Consider the following 26,724-nt stretch of genomic DNA (forward strand, 5'->3'; position numbering starts at 1 on the left):
ATCACAGGTCTTATGGCGTCCACAGTGCTTCATTATAGCGAATCTTCCACCAGGGTTTCCGAATGAATCACGTATTTCAGAGATTTACATGGAAACCCCGGTGTAAAAGCTCAGCGCAGAATGAATGTGCGCCAGACCTTACTGCGATTACTTTTTACGCCATTCTTCGTGCGATATAAGTGATTAGACAACTTTGTTCTTCGGGTCGGTGTGAGTACAGCGATACTATATTTATATTGGATTTTTGTCTGGCTGCTGTCACACACTAAGAGGCACTGTTTATTGCAAAAACTTGTGTTTGCATTGCCATTTTTTGACAGCTATAGTTTTTCCATATTTTGGCCCACAGAGTCATGTCAAGGCTTGTTTTTTGCGGGACGAGTTGACGTTTTTATTGGTACCATTTTCATACACATGACAATTTTTGATCACCTTCTATTCCGATATTTGGGAGGCAGAATGAACAAAAGCCAGCTATTCAGGAATTTTTTCTGGGGGGTGGGTAAGTCATTTTACATGTAGTAAAATTGATAAGGCAGTTTTATTCTTCGGTTCAGAACTATTACAGCAATACCTCATTTATATCACTTTTTTATGTTCTGGCACTTTTAGAGCTATAACTTTTTTAGTTCTCAGCTAACAGAGCTGTATGGCAGTTTGTTTTTTGCAGGACGAAGATGATATTTTCAGCAGTACCATGTTTATTTATATCCAACTTTTTGATTGCATTTTACTCCACTTTTTCTTCAGCGGTATGACAATAGTATAGTTTTTTGCCTTTTTTAAATTTTTTTATTGTTGTTCACTAAAGAGGCTAACTAATTAGTGGAACAGTTTTATAGGTCTGGTCATTCCGGACGTGGCAATACCAAATATGTGTACTTTTATTGTTTATATTTTTTTTCATACAAATATTTATTTATAGGTACAATATCTTGATTTCTTAAATATTTTTCCAATTTTTTTTTTTACTTTTTCCCACTATGGGACTATCATTTTTTCCAGGCTGATCACTTGTATAGCATGGGGATGCAGCAGCATCCCTATGTTATGCAAACTGTTAGCTCTGCACTGACAGATAACGTTGCTGATCATGCTCTGAGCATGATCTAGCAACTTTACTAGCTTTGGTGACCAGAATGTCGTCATGACAACAATCGGGTCACAATGGCAACAATCAGGACCTCGCGGGGTCTCCAGTCCAAGGGCAGAGGGGGCGGTTATCCTTTTGCAGGCTCCCATAATGCTGAAATCAAGTTTGTGTGCACGCAAGATCACGTGGACATAATAATCCGTCCCACATCAATAAGTACCAGGGCGCAAGGACGTATTATTACAGACCACATCAGAAAGAGGTTAATGTTCATCAATACAAACTCAGTGCAAATTTTGATCAGTCAGTCTTAGAACACAGTAAGACGTCCCTATAAATCGGACCATGATAGAATGCAGTGCACGGACTGGCCGGCGGCTCTCCCGATCTGAGCATGACAGTCTCCTCTATTTCTATGCAGCTGTCACATTGAGGTCGGGAGAGCCACTGACCAGCGCATTCCAATCTAACCCAGATAAGTGTGACTGACTGGACAAAAATTCTGCAATTTTAAACAATAGTTCAGTTAGTAAGGTCTTATTTTTGTTGCACAAGATATATATACAGTGCCTTGCGAAAGTATTCGGCCCCCTGGAACTTTTCAACCTTTTCCCACATATCATGCTTCAAACATAAAGATACCATATGCACATTTTTGGTGAAGAATCAACACCAAGTAGAACACAATTGTGAAGCTGAACAAAATTTATTGGTTATTTTAAATTTTTGTGGAAAGTCAAAAACATGAAAAGTGGAGCGTGCAATATTATTCGGTGCCTATTCTTTCAGTGCAGCAAACTCACTCCAGAAGTTCCTTGTGGATCTCTGAATGATCCAATGTTGTCCTAAATGACTAATGATGATAAATATAATCCACCTGTGTGTAATCAAGTCTCCGTATAAATGCACCTGCTCTGTGATAGTCTCAGGGTTCTGTTTGAAGCCCAGAGAGCATCATGGAGACCAAGGAACACAACAGGCAGGTCGGTGATACTGTTGTGGAGAAGTTTAAAGCCGGATTTGGATACAAAATGATTTCCAAAACTTAACATCCCAAGGAGCACTGTGCAAGCGATCATATTGAAATGGAAGGAGTATCATACCACTGCAAATCACCTGGCCGTCCCTCTAAACTTTCATCTCAAACAAGGAGAAGACTCTGGATGAACTGCAGAGATCTACAGCTGAGGTGGGATAGTCTGTCCATAGGACAACAATCAGTCGTACACTGCACAAATATGGCGTTTATGGAAGAGTGGCAAGAAGAAAGCCATTTCTCAAAGATATCCGTAAAAAGTGTTGTTTAAAGTTTGCAACAAGCCAACTGGGAGACACACCAAACATGTGGAAGAAGGTGCTCTGGTCAGATGAAACCAAAATTCGAACTTTTTGGCAACAATGCCAAACAATATGTTTGGCGTAAAGGCAACACAGCTCATCACCCTGAACACACCATCCCCACTGTCAAACATGGTGGTGGCAGCATCATGGTTTAGATGGTTAAAATTGATGGGAAGATGAATAGAGCCAAATACAGGACCATTCTTGAACAAAACCTGTTGGAGTCTGCAAAAGACATGAGACTGGGATGGAGATTTGTCTTCTAATAAGACAATGATCCCAAACAAAGCAAAATCTACAATGGAATGGTTCACAAATAAACGTATCCAGGTGTTAGAATGGCCAAGTCAAAGTCCAGACCTGAATCCAATCGAGAATCTGTGGAAAGAGCTGAAAACTGCTGTTCACAAATTATCTCCATCAAACCTCACTGAGCTCGAGCTGTTTGCCAAGGAAGAATGGGCAAGAATTTCAGTCTCTTGATGTACAAAACTGATAGGAGACATACCCCAAGCGACTTGTAGCTGTAATTGCAGCAAAAGGTGGCGCAAAAAAGTATTAAGTTAAAGGGGCCGAATAATATTGCACGCCCCACTTTTCAGTTTTTGACTTTCCACAAAAATGTAAAATAACCAATAAATTTTGTTCAACTTCACAACTGTGTTCCACTTGTTGATTCTTAACCAAAAACTTACATTGGTATCTTTATGTTTGAAACATTATATGTGGGAAAAGGTTGAAAAGTTCCAGGGGGCCAAATAGTTTCGCAAGGCACTGTATATTTGAATGGTTGCCTCTTGGAGAACACAAGTTATTATCGTACCCGTATCGTTGAAGTCTGTTTTCACCTTCCTGACAGAGCCCCATTTTTTAAAATCTGACATGTGTTACTTTATGTGTTATTAACTTTAGGACTTCTTCATATAACAGGAATACGGAGATTGTGTTTGGTGACACATTGTACTTTATGATAGTGGTAAATTTAGGCCAGGGGTCCTCAACCTGTAGCTCGAGAGCAACATGTGGCTCGCGGGCCCATGATAGGTGGCTTGCAGTTGTCTGCCAGCTTGGTGAATTAGCACCAGGTGTAGCAAACAGCTATTAAGAGCATATCTCTAGATGGCGACTTTTGTATGCAGCCCTGCACAGAAGAGCAGATATAAATGGGGGCAAGATTGGAAATCCTGAAGCTTGCCATACTGTCTTGCTGTAATTTCAGTGGAAAAGCTTTGGCTGGCATTATACCAGCAATGCGGGTTCTATGTGTCACTACTGTGAATGGGGCAGGAGCAAGACGTGGCTTGTGACCCTCTCTGAAAGCTGAATGTGGCTCACAACACTCTTTCATAGCTGAATCAAGGTCAGAAAAGTTGAGGATCTCTGATTTAGGTAGATAAAAGTTCTGTTTATTTATCAAAATATTTTAAATTGATTGAAAATTTTGTATAATTAGCAATTTTTAAACTTTGACTTTTTATGTCTTCATAACAGACTGTCATGCCACACAATAAAGTTAATAAATAACAATTCCCATATCTCTACATCAGTGTCATTTTTGAAACATCCTTACATTTTGTTATGTTAGAAGGGATAAAATTTTAACTTCAATTTTCATTTTTTCAACAAAAATTACCAAAATATATATATTTTTTTATAGACCTCTGCAGTTTTAAGGGGGCCTATATGTCAGATGCCTCCCCATAGTAATATACTCTCAAAAGCAGTGCTGTGAAGTCGAAGTCATGGAGTCGGAGTCGTGGAGTCTGAGTACATTTTGGTGGAGTCGGTATAAAATGGACCAACTTCGACACCTAAAAAATATAATAAATTGGGTTCCATGCAGGATGAGCGGTAAATGTTTTCATAACAATTTGAGAAACTTATGAAGTGTCCTATAAATGTCTGTTCTATTCCTGATCTAAGGATCTAGGCTTTTAGTTGAGATGAATCTGTGCTGCACTTTATGTACATGCTCAGTAGTGACCATTGCTGGGGAGTCAGAGTTCAGGGAAATTGATGATTCGGAGTCGGTGGTTTGTCTTACCAACTTCACAGCTCTGCTCAAAAGTCTTCAAAACTGCATTCAGAATGTTTTTTAGCCTTTTAGGTGCTTTACAGGAATGAAAACGTGTACAAACTAAAATGAAAAATTACATTCTTTCAACTAAAATGTTGCTTTAACCTTAAATTTTACATTCTCACAAGCTGCAATGAGAGAGAATGCACCAAAAAATGTGTTAAGCAATTTCTACCAAATGCTAATTTATTACATTATTTCTCCCAAAACGGCAAAAAAGGGTTGAAACCCACAAAGCTCTCACAAATATAGAGTATCAGCAACGAGAAAGTATTAAAACATAACGTTTACTAAGAAATGTATAAAAGCTACCCCAAAGAAAGGGGAGTGTGTAATAAGAACACTAGTTGCTATGTATATAGCCAACCACAAAGAGAATGATACAAAACCTCTATGTCCCAAAAAGACGATTAATCCCAGTTCCACATAACAGATAGACTGGATACAATATTGATTTTAAAACCATTTATGGGTAATGACCGCTCAAAACAGCAGGTAGATCAATATGATTGCAAAAAATCAAGACCCAAATGAAGGGTACTTACACAATAGAAAGACCATTAACTGGGTGAGAGATATACTCATTTCTGACAAAAAAAAACAAGAAAATATAGAACAATCTCACCCAGACGTTGAAGGGCGTGAGCTTGCCGAATCCGTCCTTGCACAATCAGGATTCATGGAGAGGGGAAGGATAGATTAGCCCTATTAAGCCCTGTCAGAGCTGGCATAATCCTATCACCCAGATTCCCACCCTTACAAGGGCAGTCGACATCTAGCCCTTATGTAAATAGCCCTAAATTCACCCTGTGCGTTCCGACGTGTTTCTTCATTCCGTGAGTCTTCAGGGTATCTAACAGGAGACTAAGTGTCTATCATTATAATGAACAAGGGAGAAGATTACTCCCGGGCTTTTCCTGGTCTAATAATGAGCAGGACCCTCATTCCTCTTGGTATCTGTTTTGATCTATGTGTTTATTGGTATGCTGTAATGTCTATGGTCTGTAGAAGTCCCCTCTATAATGTAAAGTGCTGCGGAATATGTTGGTGCTATAGCAATAAAATTATTATTATTAATAGGAGAAATTGCACAACACATTTTGGAGTCCATTTTCTCCTTTTACCCTTGTGAAAATTAAAAATTTGAGGCTTAAAAATTTTTTGTGAGGAAAATTGTATTTTTTTTTACCCTTTCAAAGATAAAATAATTTGCACCTAAAGTAAAATTTTTGTTATAAAAAGTTAAATGTTTAGTTTTTTCTGCATTCCATTAAATCATGTGAAGCACCTGAAGGGTTAATGAACTTCTTTAGAATGAGGTCTCTTTTGGTTATTTTCTGTCATATAGACCCCTCAAAGTCACTTCAAATGTGATGTGGTCCCTAAAAAAATGGTTTTGTAAATTTTTAAAAAAAAAATAAAATAAGAAATCGCTGGTCAACTTTTAACCCTTATAACTTCCTAACAAAAAAAGATTGAAAATGTGTTCTGATGTAGAGCAGACATGTTATTTGTTTTTTGCGTAACATATCTCTGGTTTCATGGCACAAAAATTAAAAGTTTGAAAATTGCAAAACTTTCACCAAATTTCGGATATTTTAACAAATAATTGCAAGTCATATCAAACATAGTTTGATCAAGAAGTAAAATATGTCACGAGAAAACCATCTCAGAAGCAGTGGTATCCGTTGAAGCCTTCCACCTACAATTATGACCAGTGTTTTTTTAAAATTTGGCCTGATCAGGAAGGTGAAAACGGGCTTCAGGGTGAAGGGGTTAAGCTTAGTTAAAAACCTGGGATCAGAAATAGAGTATACCTCGAAGCCACCAAGAACAAATAAGTAAAGGTATAACAAATAACCTGGAACGGTTTAAAGGGAATCTGTCACCTCATTTTTTGCCTATCAGCTGCCGGCACTGCCATCAGGGGCTTGTCTACAGCATTCTGTAATGCTGTAGATAAGCCCCCAATCTAACCTGAAAGATAAGAAAAACGAGTTAGATTATACTCACCCAGGGGCGTTCCGGGTCCGGTCTTGGTCCGATGGGTGTCACGGTCCGGTTCGGCGCCTCCCATCTTCTAACGGTGACGTCGTCTTCTTTGCTGCCTGTCGTAGCTCCTGCGCAGGTGCACTGCTCTGCCCTGTCGAGGGCAGAGCAGAATACTGCAGTGCGCAGGACCTCTTTCGGCGCCTGCGCATTGCAAGACTCTGCTCTGCCCTCAACAGGGCAGAGCAGTGCACCTGCTGCAACGGGAAGGAAAGAAGAGGACGTCACCGCTACAAGATGGGAGGCGCCGGACCAGACCACGACACCCATCGGACCAAGACCGGACCCGGAACGCCCCTGGGTGAATATAATAACTTACTTTTCATTTTTTTCTTATCTTTTAGGTTACATCGGGGCTTATCTACAGCATTATAGAATGTTGTAGATAAGCCCCTGGTGGCGGTGCCGGCAGCTGATAGGCGAAAAATAAAGTGACAGATTCCCTTCAACCAGATGAAGATGGTTGTGACTCAGCAGCGATCTCGCTAGCGAGATTGCTATGTGTGACAGGGCCTTAACACTCCTTTTTTTTTAGCACCAGTCATAGCTGCCCAAAAGGACACCCAGGACAGGCATTGCTCGTCTTCAGTAACACATCAACATCAATTGACAGTTGGAATAAATAAACTGCATTCATCACCACATGTTCTTAAGGTGCAGGCTTTATTTTCAAGTGTAGGGCTGTGCAGTATGAGGTTCTGCAGCAGCTGAGCTGAGGTGTGCAGTATGAGGTTCTGCGGAACAGAATGAGGTTCTGCCCCCCCTAGGTTTGATCCCGGCCACGCCCATGGTGTGAATGTAGCCTGAGGATCTAGGCTTTGTCTTAGCTGAGATAAGTCATAGTGCATATATATATATATATATATATATATATATATATATATATATATATATATATATATATATATATATATATATACACACACACACACACATACACATACATACACACACACATATACAGTACAGACCAAAAGTTTGGACACACCTCATTAAAAAATTTTTCTTTATTTTCATGACTATGAAAATTGTATTTTCACTCTGAAGGCATCAAAACTATGAATTAACACATGTGGGATTATATAATTAACAAAAAAGTGTGAAGCATGTGAAAATACTGGAAATGCATCATGACACCTGTAGAGCAATCCATCAAAAGAAGCTCATCAGGAGAGTGCCAAGAGTGTGCAAAGCAGCAATCAAAGCAAAAGGTGGCTACTTTGAAGAACCTAGAATATAAGACATATTTTTAGTTGTTTCACACTTTTTTTGTTATATAATTCCACATGTGTTAATTCATAGTTTTGATGCCTTCAGAGTGAATCTACAATTTTCATAGTCATGAAAATAAAGAAAACTCTTTGAATAAGAAGGTGTGTCCAAACTTTTGGTCTGTACTGTATATGTGTATATATATATATATATATACACACACACACACACATATATATATATATATATATATATATGCGCACTATGACTTATCTCTTTTGGTTTGTACTGTTTATATGTAATTGATATTACATAGTGTATTACATATTTACAATTTATTACAGTTTTTTGTATTCTAAAGTTTTATTCCAATAAATATATTATGTTCTATCTAAATATCTTGATTATTGTATCAAAAATGATTAAATGTCTGATGTTCACATTGTACTACAATACATTTTTCACTTAAATATAAGCAATATATGTGGGAGTCGGAGTCGTGGAGTCGGAGTTGGAGTCAGGGAAATTGAGGATTCGGAGTCGCAGGTTTGGCTTACCGACTTCACAGCCCTGTGGCACAAGGTAGAGGCACCGGTATAACGATTGGTGAGGAATATGATCCTAGCTGCAGCATTCAGGACAGATTGGAAAAACAGTAAGAAAGGGTTGAATTCTAGAAATGTTTTTGAGGTACATATAACAAGAGCGAGTCAGTAATCGGATGTGGGGGTGAATGTAAGCTTGGAATCAAGTATGATCCCAAGACAGCGTGCATGTTGGTGGAATCATACACAGAAATGGCAATTTCGGGCATAGGTAGGTTAGTAGAGGGAGGAAACACAAGGAGTTTTTGACAGGTTCAGTTTCAGATAGAGGGAGGAAATGATGTTAAAGACAGCGGTAAGACAATCACGGGTGTTTTTCTCCTGAGAAGTATATATGCCGATAGCCAATATGTGGGGAAAAAACTACTGTTTGGGAGCACAGCAGGGCTCACAGAAAGGATGAAGTGACGTTTTGGAATGCAGATTTTGATGGAATGCTCTACAGGTGTCATGATGCATTTGGCGAGCCCCTGATGTGCCTAAACAGTGGAAAACTCCCACAAGTGACCCCATTTTGGAAACTAGACCCCTCAAGGAACTTATCTAGATGTGTGGTGAGCATATTGAACCCCCGGGTGCTTCACAGAAGTTTATAACATAGAGCCATGGAAAAAAAAAATAACATTTGTTTCAATCTTGTTTTTTGTTTTTGTTTCAAGCTTGTTTCAATTTTGTTTCAATCAAAATGTTCTTGTAGCCTCAATTTTTTTATTTTCACAAAGGTAACAGGGCAGCACGGTGGCTCAGTGGTTAGTATGGCAGCCTTGCAGAGCTGGGGTCCTGGGTTCAAACCCCACCAAGGACAACATCTGCAAGGATGTTCTCCCCGTGCTTGCATGGTTTACTCTCGGGTCCTCCGGTTTTCTCCCACACTCAAAAGACATACTGATAGGGAATTTAGATTGTGATGGGGACAGTGATGATAAAGTGCTGTGTAATAAGATAGCGTTATATAAGCAAAGCATAATAATGATAAAAAGTAACAGGAGAAAATGAACACCAAAAATTGTTGTGTAATTTCTCCAGAGTACACCAATACCCCATAGGTAGTCGAAAACTACTTTTGAGGCACAGTGCAAAGCTCAGAAGAAGTGATGTGAAAGAAGCGCCATATTGGAGTTCAGATTTTGCTGGACTGGTTTGAGGGTGCCATGTCACATTGGTAGAGCCTTGACGTGTAGAACAGCAGAACCCCCCATAAGTGCCCCCATTTTACAAACTACACCTCCTCCAGGGGTGCAGTGATCACATTGACACCATAGGTGTGTCGCAGAATTTTATACCATAGGGCAGTGAAGAAAAAATTACATTTTTACCATCAAAATTTTGCTTTAGCCCCAGATTTTACATTTTCACCCTGGGAAAAGGGTGAAAATGGCACCAAAATTTGTCATACAATTTGTGCTGAATGTGAAAATATTCCATATGTGGCTGTACAGTACAGTAGCCACAAGGCAATACTCCTAAGGGAAGGAGCGCTATTTGCCTCCTAGAGCGAAGCTCTTGCTAGAACAGTTTATGGTCTTCATATACAGAACCCCTAGGTGCTAGCAGAGCAGAATCCCCCCTTAAGTGACCCCATTTTAAAAATTATACCCCTTTGGGAGTTTATCTACCGGCGTAGTAATGATTTTTGACTCCACAAATGTTTTCCAGAAACAAGCAGCAATGGGTGTTGCCGAGTAAAAATTGCAAACTGCCATTGCAGTGCCCAGTACGTTGTAGTTACCAGTACATTGTGGTGCCCAGCTCATGCTTCTGAAGGACAAGCAGTTTTAAATTAAGTGGGCTCTCATAGCTATTAAAATGCCAAAAATAAGGACGCTAATTGTGTTTTAATTGTGGCCCAGTGCCGGCAAAAAAAAAATCTTGACAAGTTCAATGAAACCACAAAATCTTAATATTCAAGTGGATTCAAGTGTTTTATTGTGGATATTTTATTAGTATTTTGTCATGTCACCCTTACATTTAATAACCATCTGCAGTCGTTTAGGCATGGATTCAGCAAGGCTGGCTAAGTATGTGGAGTCCATGTTTACCCACCCTGTCTTCAGCACCTCCTTTAGATTGTTGATGTTGCTGGGTCGAGTCTCTTGAACCTTGTTTTTCATTAAATTCCAGGCATTTTCTATGGGGTTAAGTCAGGGGAATTACCTGGCCACTCTAAAATGTTAATGTTATGGTCACTGAGAAACTTTCTCACGGCCTTGGCTTTGTGGACGGGGCTCTATCATGCTTAAAGTAATCACGCTGATGTATGACCAAAAAAGTAAGCATGTGTTCTTCCAAAACAGTAATATAATTGCTTGCTTTCATAATTACATTCTTGGGAAGGAAGTACAAACCTGCCCTGCCCATGCTTCCACTGAATGCACCCCACACCATCACACTGTCAGGGTGTTTAACAGTCTTAACTGTATATTTTGGGTCATACCGTGACACGGTACTCGGACGACGCACAACCTTTGAGCCTCCCCCGACCAGCCTGAAAGTGCTCTCATCACTAAACATCACTTTCTTCAGATGTCCAATCTTGATATTTCTTACAAAAGGCAAGCCTTTTCTTCTTCATTGCTGCTGTGAGCAGGGGCTTCTTTGCGGCACGGCAACTTGGTAGACCCAGGTCCTTCTGCAGGCGGTGACGAATTGTCCTAGTTGCGATGTTCTGGAGGAGCATAGGGTACTTGTTTTTTAGTTCAACAGCAGTTATAGAAGGATGTGACATCACTTCACGCCTCAGAAGCTTATCAGTCCTTGGTGAAGTCTTCTTAGGTGCGCCAGAGCCTGACTTCCTCTGCGGTACCATCCCAGGAGGCAATGATGCCACTGACCGCTTCAGTTGATAAATTGCTTCTCTTGACACTCCCAGATCTCTAGCTACAGCAATCACCGAATCCCCCTTCTCGAGCAGAGTCAAGGCACGAGATTTCTCTTCCATTTTAAGCTTCTTTTGACCCATTGTGGGAGATAATAAAAAACTGAGGGAGATAATAAAAGACTGCCTAATAGCAAAACTGGCTGAGCTGCACATAACAACCAATCAGAGTGCAGCTTTCGCTTTACCAGAGAAGTGAAAACTGAGCGTTGATTGGTTGATATTTGCAACAAAGCCAGCTTTAATATTTGACAGTTTTTTATTATCTCCCCCATTGTGTACACTTTTAAAAAGTGAAATTATGATGTGGATTTTATATGTAAAGTTTTTTTTTGCTGCGCAAGTGTAAAGATTTTTTTTTGCCGGCACTGTAATTGTGGCCGCCGCCGAATACTGCAATACATTCACTTAATTGGGAGACAAAGCACAGTACTAGTCTGTAGCTACTAATGGTCTCATGTGTTTTTATTGGTGCCTTTTGAGGGTACATGACTTTTTTAATTCGCTTTTGAGTCCAATTTTTGGGAGACAGAATAAACAAGCAGCAATTCAGGAATTGTTTACACTGTGCCAGAACAGACAGAACAGGCAGGTAGTTAGCAACTAACGCAGGTAAAATCTTAGCCACATAGGGAAAAAAAAACAAACAAACTCGCTGTATCAATTTTAACTATATTTTTCTGTAAAAAGAGCTGTGTGGGAGCTTGTTTAGTGTGGGATGAGTTTAACCCCTTAACAACTGCCGTTAGACCTTTTAATGGCGGCAGTTAAAAGGGCCTTATTCCTCAGCACCAGTTTTTGATGGCACTGAGAAATAAATCAACTGGGGGTAGCTGAGACCCTTGAGACCATGATCAGGTTTTTCCGGTCCTCTGTCACGGCAATCATGTTAAAAAAAAAAGTCCAATTTAAAAATCATTTCTTGCTCATCTGACATGATCTAACATATCACAGGAGAGAGAAATTATGTCCCCAGACCACCTACTGTACCGGCGACGCCATCCCCTGGCCCTCCTCCTTATACTGAAGCAAAATGGCAAGCGCATGTGCAGTGCGCCCACCGAGATCTGCCAACCAGCAGCAGCAGGGATTTTTTTCTATTGGTCCCTGGACTTTTATCACTGTGAGCAAAAGCCCAATTTTTGTCCCAACAATGCATTTTCCCCTCAAATTTCTTTTTCAGCAGCCTCTGGAATAAAATTACTGTAGATGTCAACAATTTTAGCCCCTTTGAAATTTTCCACATTTTTGTTACCCCAAAAGTACTACAATTAATTGCCCACGAAACCACTTTATATGCCCAACAATATATTTCCCACAAACTCACATCCTTTAATTCCTGTTCATAAATCCCCACAAATGTCACTGAAATAAAACATTTTTTGGGCCCTACCCTCAACATGGGTTTAGTGAAAATTAAAAATCTACTCTGTGGTTCTACTGGGCAACAAAATCTGTCCACAGCACCCCTGTATTTGCAGCTGTCAAACTTCCAAGCACATTATGAAGCCCTAATGACATTCTCACATTTCAGTGATAATTCCCAAACAGCTCCAAGAAATTACCCCAACTACGATCGCCTTAACAAATTGAGATCCCTAATTTCCCTCCTAAATGATTCATTTCTAAATTCCTATTCCTCAGAATGTACAATAACAAATTATATTGTGATACATTCCCCACAACAAAATGTTGCAATCAAGTCCCTCGTGAGTTTCAAGGGAAGTCTTATCATTCTGTCAATTTATTCCATCCAAGAGCGCCAAATTATATAAAATATGCAAGCACAACAGAGTACACCTTTCTAACTTAGAAAGGTAGGGACCGCCAAATAAACCCACCAAACTGCCCCCAGACAATTGGCATCCTAGGTAAAAATGTCTGGGAACTAACAACATTTCTTCACAAAGGGTACCATGCATACACAGACAATTACTACAAAAACTAGTGCAATAAAATTTAAGGTGTGTTCCACAGAAAATAAAAAAAAAAAGTTCATGAACGTGACAGTGAAAAAAATACAAAATGTGAGTTTTCAAACTTGTGTTGCAACAACTGCATAAAAATGGTGGTATCGAACTACTCACTACCTCCCTAGATAAATACATTAGGGGGGTATAATTTACAACAACAACAAAAAAAAAACACATTTATGGGAATTTTCTATTGTTCTTGAATCACATGGGCTCTGCAAACATGACAATTTATTCCAAGAAGAGCAAAATTTGTGTTCCAAAATTCAAATTATGCGCCTTCCAATCCAAGTCCTGCCCTCTGTCCAAACAGAACTTTTTGACTACATGTGGGGCATCAATGCGATAGTAAAAAATTGGGTAACAAACTTTTGGGTCCACTTTTTGGTGTTACCGCTTGCAAAAGTGAGAAATTTGGGGCTAAAGCAAGATTTTTGTTAAAAAAAAAAAAAAAAAAATGAACTTTTTAACCCCTTCTACTTTGACCTTAATGCCCAGGCCATTTTTTGCAATTCTGACCAGTGTCCCTTTATGAGGTAATAACTCAGGAACGCTTCAACACATCCTAGCGATTCTGAGACTGTTTTTTCGTTACATATTGGGCTTCTTGTTAGTGGTAAATTTAGGTTCATAATTTTTGCGTTTATTTGTGAAAAAAACACATAAATTTGGCTAAAATTTTGAAAATTTCGCAATTTTCAAATTTTGAATTTTCATTCTGTTAAACCAGAGAGTTATGTGACACAAAATAGTTAATAAATAACATTTCCCACATGTCTACTTTACATCAGCACAATTTTGGAAACAAATTTTTTTTTTTTTTAAGAAGTTATAAGGGTTAAAAGTTGACCAGCGATTTCTCATTTTTACAACAAAATTTACAAAACCATTTTTTTTAGGGACCACCTCACATTTGAAGTCACTTTGAGGGGGTCTATATGGCAGAAAATACCCAAAAGTGACACCATTCTAAAAACTGCACCACTCAAGCTACTCAAAACTACATTCAAGAAGATTATTAACCCTTCACGTGCTTCACAGGAACTAAAGCAACGTGGAAGGAAAAAATAGACATTTTATAAACCACTGTTTGAGCACATGGCAGGGCTCAGAAGGGAAGGAGCGCCATTTGACTTTTTGAATGGAAAATATGCTGGAATATTTAGCGGTTGCCATGTCGCGTTTGGAGAGCCCCTGTGCGCCTAAACATTGGATCCCCCGCACAAGTGACCCCATTTTGGAACCTAGACCCTCCAAGGAACTTATCTAGATGCAGAATGAGCACTTTGAACCCCCAGGTGCTTCACAAATTGATCTGTATAGAAAAAAAAATGTACTTTTTTTTTTTCACAAAAATTTTCTATTAGCCTCAGTTTTTTCATTTTCACATGGGCAACAGGAGAAAGTGGATCCTAAAATTTGTTGGGCAAATTTTCCTGAGTACACCGCTACCTCATATGTGGTCATAAACCACAGTTTGCCCCGAGTATGCTGGTACCCCATATGTGGGGGGGACCACTGTTTGGGCACACGTCGGGGCTCGGAAGGGAAGTAGTGACGTTTTGAAATGCCGACTTGATGGAATGGTCTGCGGGCATCCTCACAGAAGTTTATAACACAGAGACGTGAGAATAAAAAATAATTTTTTTTCCACAAAAATAATTTTTTTAGCCCCCAATTTTTTATTTTCCCAAGGGTAAAAGGAGAAATTAGATCCCCAAAGTAGTTGTACAATTTTCCCTGAGTTCGCTGATACCCCATATGTGGGGGTAAACCACTGTTCGGGCACACGTCGGGGCTCAGAATAGAGGGAGCATTTATTTGACTTTTTGAATGCAAAATTGGCTGGAATAAATGGTGGCGCCATGTCGCATTTGGAGACCCCGTGATGTGCCTAAACAGTAGAAATCCCTCAATTTTATCTCCAACCCTAACCCCAACACACCCCTAACCCCAACTCTAACCCTAACCACAAGCCTAACCCTAATCCCAACCCACCCCTAACCCTAACTTAACCCTAAATCCAACCCTAACCCTAATTACAACCCTAACCCTAATCCCAATCCTAATTCCAACCGTAACCCTAATTCTAACCCTAATTCCAACCCTAACCCTATTTCTAACCCTAACCATAATTCCAACCCTAACCCTATTTCTAACCCTAGCCCTAACCCGAACGGAAAAATAAAAATAATTTCTTTATTTCATTATTTGTCCCTACATATGGGGGTGATAAGGGGGGCAGTGATTTACTTTTTTTAAATTTTGATCACTGTGAGAGTTTATCACAGTGATCAAAATAAATGAATGAATCTGCAGTGTTGCAGATTCGACAGACGCACTGCGCATGCACCCGCCATTTTCCATGATGGCGGTGCCCATGATCTGAGACGGCGGGACACCGGGACGGCCAGAGGGACATCGGAGGCACCGTGGAGGGTCATTGGTGAAATATTACAATCGCTCTGATTGGCGGTTTAATTTTTACCAGCCAATCAGAGCGATTGTAGGCACGTGGGGGCTAAGTCACGCCCCCTGGGTTAAGTATGAAGGGTCCTCTGTGTGCGAGTCGGGTGACCTTTCAGTGACCCCGGTTACCCGACCCGCAGGGGGGAAACCAATTCATGACGCCACATAGGCGTCATGGGTCGAATTGGCACGACTTTTCATGATGCCTATGTGGCGTCAAAGATCGGGAAGGGGTTAACATTATTAAATTCTGTGTAGAACCTGGGGGTTCAAAATGCTCACTATACCCCTGGATAAAATCCTTAAGGGGTGTAGTTTCCAAAATGGGGTCAGTTGTGGGGATTTTTTTGCTGTTTAGGCACCTTAGGGCCCTGCAAATGAAACATAATGGCCACCATCTCTTTCAGCCAAATTTGTGTTCCAAAACTCAAATATTGCTCCTTCCGCTCCGATCCCTGTCGTTTGTCCAAACAGAACTTTTTGATTACATGTGGGGTATTGCCAGGCTCATCAGAAAGTAGGTAACAAACTGTGAGGTCCACTTTTTGGTGTTAGATTTTGCAAAAAAAGTGAGAAATTTGGGGCTAAAGATTTTAAAGGTAACATTTAGTTTCATTCCACTTTTGCATTAATTCCTTTGTAGCACCTGAAAGGATACACAATTTCCTGAAAAGTTTTGAAGTGTTTGAGGGGTGCAATTTTTAAAATTATATCACTTTTGGGGAGTTTCCAATATAAATGCCCCTCAAAGTCCATTTAAATCTGAATAGGTCCTTAAAGAAACAAGTTTTGTAAATTTGCTGAAAAAAGGAAGAGGCTGCTGAAGTTTAAACCCCTCTAACATTCTAACAAAAAAGAAAAAATGTTTGAAACATGATGCAGATGTAAAGTAGACATATATAGGAAATATTATTTATCAATTATTTGGTGTGGTATAATCTGATATAAGGGAATAAAAATGTAAAGTTTAAAAATTGCAAAATAAGAGGGGTTACATGCTGTGGATCAGTGCTAGCACCAATTGCAACCTTAAGGCTGTGTACACACACAGCTTTTTTTAGCGGTTTTTACAGCGGTTTTCACTATAAAACCGCTAAAAATAAGCTTCCCAGTCATTTCTATGCATTTTGCACTTTTTGTGCACATTGATGCGCTTTTTAACGCGAAAAAAACCGCATCGCGGTAAAAACCGCAGCATTGTAATTAATTTTGAGGATTTTTCCACGGTTTTGGCTTCTTCCTCCATGCGGTTTGAAACCGCTGCGAAAAAAAAAACGCAACAAAACCACGCAAAAAACACGCAAAAAAACGCCACGGAAAAATAGGTGCGGTTTCTGGGAAGGGATTCAGGTTTTTGAGCAGAAATTTTCTGCAACGTGTGCACTTAGCCTTACAGTAGGGTGTCCGATATGATATTACATCTGACATCCACTGAAGATTTTGCCGGCTGTTTGTGAGCCAGCAAAATCACATGCACAGCAGTTTGCAAAAACGCACTCCAGAATGTGCTGTACATGCACAGCCGATGTCAGGAAATTAACTTTAATGTTTTTAGTGTTAATGGTAAAAAGCAACAATGAAACCACTGTAATAGAGATAAAATAACATTTGGTGTATATATATTAAAAGTAACAAATAGTAGTAGCTTGATTTTGCTCATGGCTATGAATGTGGCAATAACAAATATGTACACTTTTGATTTCTCCATTTTACCACGATTTGTTAATTTTTAAAGGAAACAGACTTTTTTTTACTTCAATTTTTTTCTAAAATAATTGTTATTTCAGAGATGAATTTACAAATGTCCTATTATGATCTTTATTACATCGTATCACGTCCTGTGTTTTATCGACAGGCAATTTTATTAAGGCCTTGCTTGGTCACATGGCACATTCGAGTTTCTGTGAAGATGACCCATTGACACCAACGCTGTTAGACATGGCCTGGTAGGATGCCTAAAAAAGTACCTTTAATTGGCATCACTACATCTGTAACAATTCTAAAGATAAAATTATGTTATTTTTAATCTGCAAACTAAATACCACATATAAGGAAACAATGAGAAATAATAAAAATGAGTTGATACTCTCAGAGTATTGCGATACAAAGCCAAATAATTTTCATAATAAAAAGGGTTTTCATGCTGCAAAAGTAGTAAAACTTGAAAAAATACATAAAAAGTCACTATCACTGCACTAACCCGCAAAATAAAATTAATATGTTATACTTATTTGTTGGGAAATAAGGCAACATTTAAAATGGAAGGAAAAAAATGCAATAAATTGTATTTTTCGCCAACAACTGGAGGGTGTCTGATAATTAAGGTCCATCTCATAGTCTGAAAAGCACTGATTATAATGTATGTCCAGCTTCACAAACTGGGTGGAAACCTAATGAGCAATGCACTTTGCTACACTGTATCGTGATCAACAGGTTTTTCAACATCTGCTTAATGCACATTGCCTGGCATAAAACTCTTCCTACAATGCAACAAAGCAACGCACGTTGACTGTACAAAGGCTGAAGACTCAAGTGGCCCGAAACAAGATTGGAATCCAGATAATATATTTCATGCATCATTACTTGGAACTGAATAATCCAAGATTAGAAAAGCTTTTATAATTTACTTAACATTATACAGAAAATTGGAAAGTGACATATTAAAGAAATACTATGATGTAAAAGGTAAAATATACAAAAAAAAAGCATTGGCAATGCAAACTACAATAAATGAGGCCAGGGCTTAGAATAGTAACTTTTATATAATGTATGCATTTCAAGGCACTCTACCGCCGATGTAAAGAAAAGTTAGAATATGGAATTAGAGCATGTCATTTTGTAATGTTGGCTTTCTACGGATTAAGCATTAATGGTCTTTGCATTGTAGTGTTTGTAAATTCTTTTTAACTGTATTGGTAGAACATAAATGTGTTGGATGGGAAACATGTCAAATTCATTAAACAAGCACGGGAAAAAGTCTAGGTTTTGCAGATCTGAAATCTAAAAAGAAAAATCTTGCAATAACCCTGTATGGAGGCAGCATAGAGTGGCAGACAACCACAGGAACTCTTGTGCCTTGTTAGCGGCTCTGTGCACATAGTTCTGCCTTGTTCATGAAGGACAATGCTACATACAAGGTGGTTTGTTGGTTTCAACAAACAAAGCTGATGAACTATGTTAGGCCTTTTTTTCACACATCAGTGTGTCCTGTACGTGTTGTGGCAGTTTTCACATGCAGACACATTCAAGTGAATGGGTCTGCGCACATGTCAGTGTGTTTCCAAGGACCGCATTTCCATGGGCAAAATATACTGACATGTCCGTTTTTTAACATAAGTACTGACTGCAAAACGTCCAGCATATGTGCACACGGATGTCATACAGGAATGTCATCAGTGTTACATGTACCGACGCCGGGGAAGCAGCGGTACAGTTAGCGCTGTCCCCCTTTGACGGGTGCTGAAGACCGCTTGCATCTTTCTGCCTTGTTCTATCGGCGATCAGCGTGAGCAGGGGAGAATGTTGAGAGTTATATTCAACTGACAACAGCAAGGGCAGGCAGAGACTGATGGAATTATTACTCCCAACAGTCTACACCTGCTGTCGCTAATAACAGTGAGAGCAGGCGGCAGCTGATGGGAGTAATCACCAGCCGCCGCCGCCTGCGCTATAAATAAATTCAAAAACTATGTGTGTTCCCCTGAATTTTTGATAACCAGCCAGGCAAAACTGACATCTGTGGGCTGCAACCCTCAGCTGTCAGTTTCAACAAGGCAAGTTATCAAGAATAGAGGATTCCCCATGTTGCTTTTATAAATTATTTAAATAAATAATTAAAAAAAACGGAGTGGGGTCCCCACTAGAATTGCTAAAGCAGACAGCTGGGGGGCTGGTATTCGCAGGCTGGTAAGGGGCCATGGATATTGGTCCCCCAGCCTAAAAAAAATAACAGCCTGCAGCTGCTCAGAAAAGGCACATCTATTAGATACGCCAATTCAGGCGCTTTCACCGGTTCTTCCCACTTTCCCCGGTACAGGAAATATCAAGACGTGTGAAACTGGCCTCATGCCTAGAGGGGGACTAGGGATGAAGTACAAAAGACAGCAATACAATAACCAAAGAGAAAGAGTCAAAAGGAGTGTTCACACTGAATAATTTTCATGCAGATTACAGTGCACATTACACAAAATGTGTGAAATCCAACAACTAACACCTCACAGTTTAAATGGTTGTAGAAAAAAAACATAAAAAAGATACTGCTGTAAATCTGAGGGTCAGTGTTGGATTTCTGCACAAGATTCTCTTGCAAACAAGTGTGCAATAGAAGTCAATGTGGACATAGGCTAATCTGTAGAATGTAAGCCCGAAAGGGCAGTGTCCTCTCTCCCCTCTATCAGTCTGTGATTGTTAGTTTGCTTAGGCCTGTTTCACACATCCGTTTTTGGTCATCAGTCAAAATCTGCCAATTTTATAAAAAAAATGGATCCGCCAAAAAAAGGGGCGTTATTTGACGGATCCATGAGAATTTTACCGGCTCCCGGGCGGACCAGACGGACACTGCAACTTTTTTTTGGTTGACGGTCCGCCATTTTTAACCACGCATGCCCGAAAGGTGAAAGCCGGGAGCAGTTTTAACCCTGAAATGATGTCCCAGGAGCCGCTAAAATTCTCTCTCCTTTTTTCCGGGCACAGGTACCTTTAAAATTCAACCTTCGCCGGATCCGTAAATACAACGGTCCGGTGCCACACGTTGCTGTCAATCTGCCGACGGATCCGTTTTCCGCCATTTTTGCGGATTACAACTGATCTGAAAAACGGATGTGTGAAACAGGCCTTACTGTAAGCGATATCTGGAATTTGTATGTAACCGCTTCTCATGTGCAGCACCATGGAACCAATGGTTCTATATAAATAATAATAATAATAATAATAATAATAATAAAGTGTCAATCAGCGCTTATGTCAGTATAAATTCTACCTTTACAATATTACCAATCGTCAACAAGCAGAAGTGTTGATTACGACATGTCCAGCCCAAAATAAGCAGAAAAAATTGCTATACACAAAGAGTTTGTTAGGCATGATTTCTTACCTTTTCCATTTACAGTTAATGTTGATGCTGTGGTAACAGTCAATGGCAACTGAATTTGTGGCACTAGTGATGGTGGTCTTGGTCTGCTTCCCATTCGAGCCCTTTCTGCACCCGGTCCCAGTAAAGCTCCAACTGGTTTCTCAGCAGTTACCTCTGGTGCTACAGAATCCTGTTCTTGTTCAATATGGTTTAGCTTTTCTCCAGGTACATTTTGAAATCCATCTACTGAATTCCTGTTTTTCATTGGACTTTTTGGTACAAGAATTTTGATACCCGATCTAGAAAGGTCCATATTTTTCCTTATTGGAAGTAATTGAGACGGACTTTTGCGTAACTTTGGACTGGTAGAATTTTGAGCATTTTTTGAGTCACCATCCTTATTAAGCGTCAAAGATTTTGGTGAAGCTCTTGATAAGGAACTATGAGTTGACCTGGAGATTTGCTTTCTGGCATTATTAGGAGATGTCCGATTTGATTTTGATATTGTGGTGTTGTCCTTTGGCTTTTCACTGTGTCTCCTATTGAATTCAAGAATATATTCCTCACAGTTTACTAGATGTTGCTCTGGTTCCCAGGTATCATCACCACTATCATATCCTTTCCAGTGTACCAAATATTCAACTTTACCTTTTTTATTTTTCCTTTTGTCAACAATTCGTTCCACCTAAAAATAAATTCAATACAATTCAATTCATTCAAGATATACAAACAAGTTACTATATCTCACATAATAAATAATACAAGGAGTAATATAAATGAAATGCAGATCAGGCAGGCATGACAACAAAGATAATTATCCTGAAAGGTGCACTTTACATCAATCCATTCATAAAAACAGCTGTTAATGCAAAGGAGTAAATAAGTAACACAATACTACAAAGTTAATCTATTTTTGCTCACAAGAAACTGGACAAGTTTAACAGCAGTTCATAATTTGTGCAATGTATTAATAGAATAAAATGACAAATATCAAGAGTTGTGAATATAATGTTAAAAACAAAAACTAGCTAATACTAAGAAAACCGAGAAAAGAAGAACTGGAACTGCATTGGAATTAACAGCATCCATAATCCGGCACTCAGGTTCCAGTGGAAAAACCTAGGTTTTATGCCAAAGTAAGAATGATTAATCTGATTTGAAATGTGTCTGCAGTTTTATCCTCTGCTTTTACACATACTTAATAAAAAGCTATGTTTTGTTCTCATTTTTTTCATAGAACCTGAGTGCTGGATTATGGATGCTACAATGTTCTACATGCTACCAGCAGTGCATACTGGAAAAAGTTACAGAAATAGGAGAGTTTGAGTATGTGTTTACTGAAACTGATCTACTCCTGGATGTAATGCAGCCATGATTAGAGAGTATTAGCAACATATAACAGAAAGATGAATTAAACATTGTGCTAAATATATAACCACATATCAATTATATTATTAACTAGCTGAAGAGCCCGGCGCTGCCCGGGCATAGTAACTAACTGTGGTTAGTTATAGCAAATTATAATTATCCTCCATCCCATAGTCGAGTGCCCATATACCCATCATACATATCCTCCATCCCATAGACCCATGCCCATATAACCATCATACATATTCGCCATCCCATAGTCGAGTTCCCATATGCCCATCACACATCCTTCATCTCACAGTCCCATGCCCATATACCCATCATACATATCCTCCATCCCATAGTCCTGGGCCCATATACCCGTCATACATGTCCTTCATCCCATAGTCCACGTGCCCATATACCCGTCATACATATCCCTCCATCCCATAGTCCCGTGCCCATATACCCATTATGACATCATCACCATGGCAACCGTTATGACATAACCGTCACCACTGCAACCTATGATGAATCAGCGTCGCCATGGCAACAATTGTGACATCATAATGAAGGGCGGGGCTTGATGCACACACACTTTCCCCATTATGTAGATAGGGGCAAAATTGTTTGGTGAATTGGAACGCGCGGGGTTAAAATTTCGCCTCACAACATAGCCTAGGACACTCTCGGGGTCCAGACATGTGACTGTGCCAAATTTTGTAGGTGTAGCTGCGACGGTGCGGATGCCAATCCCGGACATACACACATACATACACACACACACTTGAGCTTTATATATTAGACTAGCTGAAGAGCCCGGCGCTGCCCGGGCATAGTAACTAACTATGGTTAGTTATAGCAAATTATAATTATCCTCCATCCCATAGTCCCGTGCCCATATACCCATCATACATATCCTCCATCCCATAGTCGAGTGCCCATATACCCATCACACATCCTCCATCCCATAGTCCCATGCCCATATACCCATCACACATATTCACCATCCCATAGTCGACTGTTGTGAGTTCATTTTCCCCTTCGTCACTGAGGTCTGGTGAACAATATATTCTGGTAAAGGAAGGTAATGAGCCTGATTATCAGGCACCTGAGTCTAATGAGGATGACTGGCTGAGTGGAGTCACTGACTGGATATAAGGCTGCCGACGCCCTTCTGCCCTGCGGGTGATTTCTCTGTAGACATCTAGGACACCAGTCTGATTCCTGCTTCCCTAAAGCTAAGTTTTCTGCTTTGCCTGTTTGCATTTATGTTTTGTTTTCCTTGCTTTTCTGGATTCTGCCATTCCCTGCTGGGGTGAGCTGAATCTCCTTTTGCCGGTTGCTCTGTCTTCAGAATATTCCTGAGTACTGACATAGCTTTTTTGAAGCCTAGCGTCTTCAGGGCCTTTTTCACTGTCAGTCTGTTGGCTCTTATTTTCATAGGGTTTTTCACGGATTGCAGACAGCAGCCTTCCTGTCCTTTCCTATCTAGGTAGCTTGGGCCCCGTCTTTGCTCAGTCTATCTTTCTGTCTGTGTTAGTGTTTTCATCTTGCTTCACCGTCATTATATGTTGGGGGCTGCCTATTGCTTTGGGGTCTGCTCTGGGGCAGTTTAGATTTCCCCTTTCTTTCTTTAGGCCTATTTAATTCTCCGGCTGTGATCGAGGGGTCTAGGGCATCGTAGGAATCCCCCACGGCTACTGTTAGTTGTTGTGATAGGATCAGGGGTCTGCAATCTGAGAGCTGGCAACCTCTCTGGTTTTCTGGACTTAGCTAGCATTTCTGTTTTTGCCTCCTACGGTGACTCAATCATAACAGAATCACCCGCCATACCGCAGATCCTAGGGTACTCAATAGCAGGAAAGAATAGTGTTTATAAAAAAAAAAAAAAAAAAAAAAAAAAAGGTGTGTGTATATTCTTTCCTCTATATCTCTGAGGCCGTAGGGGGAATTTATTTTTTTCTCTCAATGGAGATAAAGCAATTGTCTGATCGTGTGGAGCAGCTCACTGCGGAAGTGAGGGGAATTTCCGCCTACCTTGCTCGTTCGCATGCTGTTGAACCAAAGATCCCTACACCTGATGTATTTTTTGGGGATCGATCTAAATTTTTGAGTTTCAAAAATAATTGTAAATTATTTTTTGCCTTGAAGCCTAACTCGTCAGGGAGCTCCGCGCAGCAGGTTAAAATTGTCATCTCTTTGCTGCGTGGCGATCCCCAGGATTGGGCGTTTTCTTTTAAGCCAGATGATCCTATTCTGACTAATGTGAACGCATTCTTTCAAGCTTTGGGGTTGTTGTATGACGAACCTAATGCTATTCATCAGGCTGAAAAGACCCTGTTGGCATTAAACCAGGGTCGAGATTCTGCAGAGTTGTACTGTCAAAAGTTCCAAAAGTGGGCGGTCCTTACTACCTGGAATGATAATGCCTTGGCTGCTCTCTTTCGGAAGGGTTTGTCAGAAGCCGTAAAAGATACTATGGTGGGATTTCCTGCTCCCTCTGGTCTGGACGATTCTATGTCATTAGCCATTCAGGTTGATCGGCGTTTACGTGAACGCAGGATTGCACGAGAGGTGATGCCACCAGTTGAACAGACGTCTGAACCTATGCAATGTGATAGAGTTTTGTCTAAGGCGCAACGTCAGGAGTTCAGAAGGCGTAAATAGCTGTTTTTTCTGTGGAGATGCCTCGCATATTATTTCTGTTTGTCCTAAACGTGAGAAACGCTTTGCACACACGTTTTCTGTTGGGGGTGTTCAACCTAAGTTTCTTCTGGCAATTACTCCGATCTGCTCCCTGTCCACATTTTCCGCCAAGGCTTTTGTGGATTCGGGAGCAGCGCTAAACCTAATGGACTTGGATTTTGCTAAACGTTGTGGATTTCCGATGACACCTCTGCAGACGCCTATCCCTTTGAGGGGGATTGATGCTACTCCTTTGGCTAAAAATAAACCTCAGTTTTGGACCCAGATGGTCATGTGGGTCGCCCCAGACCATCAAGAAAATTGCAGATTTTTGGTGTTGCATGGTCTGCATGATGCCGTTGTTCTGGGGTTTCCCTGGTTGCAAATTCATAATCCAGTTTTGGATTGGAAGTCTGTCTGTGGTGAGTTGGGGTTGTCGGTGTGCCTTTAGTGAGGCTCCGGTTTTTTCCACCTCTCCTCAGTCGCATGATGTTCCTGACTATTTGGCGGACTTTTATGATGTATTTAGTGAGAATGAGTCTGCGTCTCTGCCTCCTCATAGGAGTTATGACTGTGCAATTGAACTAAGCCCGGGGTGTAAATTTCCCAAGGGTCGGCTCTTCAATTTATCTGTACCCGAGCACGAGGCTATGCGGTCCTATATTAAGGAGGCGTTGGAGAAGGGTCATATTAGACCATCCTCTTCACCCTTAGGTGCCGGGTTTTTTTTTTTGTGGCCAAAAAGAATGGTTCTTTAAAGGCCTTGTATTGATTATCGTGCCCTCAATAAAATTACTATTAAATATCAGTATCCGTTACCCCTGATTTCGGATCTATTCTCCAGAGTTAAAGGTGCTTGCTGGTTTACCAAGCTTGACCTCAGGGGGGCGTATAATCTTATCCGCATTAAGCAGGGGGATGAATGGAAGACGGCGTTTAATACTCCGGAGGGACATTTTGAGTACCTGGTGATGCCTTTTGGGCTCACTAATGCTCCTTCTGTCTTCCAGTGCTTCATGAACGATATTTTCCGAGACTTTGTCGATAAATTTTTGATTATCTATCTGGATGATATTTTGATCTTCTCCAAGGATTGGGATTCTCATGTGGAACATATTCGGACTGTGTTCCGGATCTTGAGGGAGAATTCCCTGTATGTCAAAGGATCGAAATGCCTTTTTGGAGTACAGAGGATTTCATTTTTGGGATTTATTTTGTCTCCGTCAACTATTGAAATGGACCCGGCCAAGGTACAGGCCATTTATGATTGGGTTCAGCCCACTTCTTTGAAGGCCCTCCAGAAGTTTTTGGGTTTTGCTAATTTTTATCGGAAATTTATAGCAAAATTTTCTAGTATTGCCAAGCCATTGACTGATCTGACTAAGAAGGGTGCTGATGTGTTGAATTGGTCTCCGGAGGCTGTTGCTTCCTTTCAGGAGCTGAAGCGAAGATTTACCTCCGCCCCGGTTTTGCGGCAACCTGATGTCTCACTCCCGTTCCAGGTAGAGGTGGATGCTTCTGAGATTGGTGCAGGAGCTGTTTTGTCCCAAAAGGATCCTGTAACATCTAAAATGAATCCCTGTGCTTTCTTTTCCCGAAAGTTCTCTCCATCTGAACGTAACTATGATGTGGGGAATCGGGAACTGTTGGCCATGAAATGGGCATTTGAGGAGTGGAGACATTGGTTGGAGGGAGCTAAACATCAAGTTGTGGTCCTCACTGACCACAAGAATTTGATTTACCTAGAGTCGGCTAAACGCTTGAACCCTAGACAGGCTAGGTGGGCCTTGTTTTTTTACATGTTTTGATTTTGTGGTCTCTTTTCTTCCTGGAACTAAGAATGTCAAGGCAGACGCCCTCTCTAGGAGTTTCTTTGCTGATTCTCCTGTGGTGACCAAGCCTGCTACCATCTTAGGCGAAGGGG

General features: G+C 40.3%; 1 protein-coding gene across 1 annotated transcript in view; it reads right to left on the reverse strand.

Annotated features, from left to right (window-relative positions):
• The window catches only part of CDYL (chromodomain Y like), a 117,172-nt gene that overhangs the window by 22,408 nt on the left and 68,040 nt on the right, over positions 1-26,724 (reverse strand). Inside the window, exon 2 of the mRNA XM_073567442.1 lies at positions 20,787-21,450. Coding sequence (XP_073423543.1) covers positions 20,787-21,450 — 664 coding nt within the window. The remainder of the gene's footprint in view (positions 1-20,786; positions 21,451-26,724) is intronic.

This window comes from Dendrobates tinctorius, unplaced genomic scaffold (assembly GCF_039654945.1).
Source record: "Dendrobates tinctorius isolate UK_male_01 unplaced genomic scaffold, ASM3965494v1 ptg000004l, whole genome shotgun sequence".
NCBI classification, from domain to species: domain Eukaryota; kingdom Metazoa; phylum Chordata; class Amphibia; order Anura; family Dendrobatidae; genus Dendrobates; species Dendrobates tinctorius.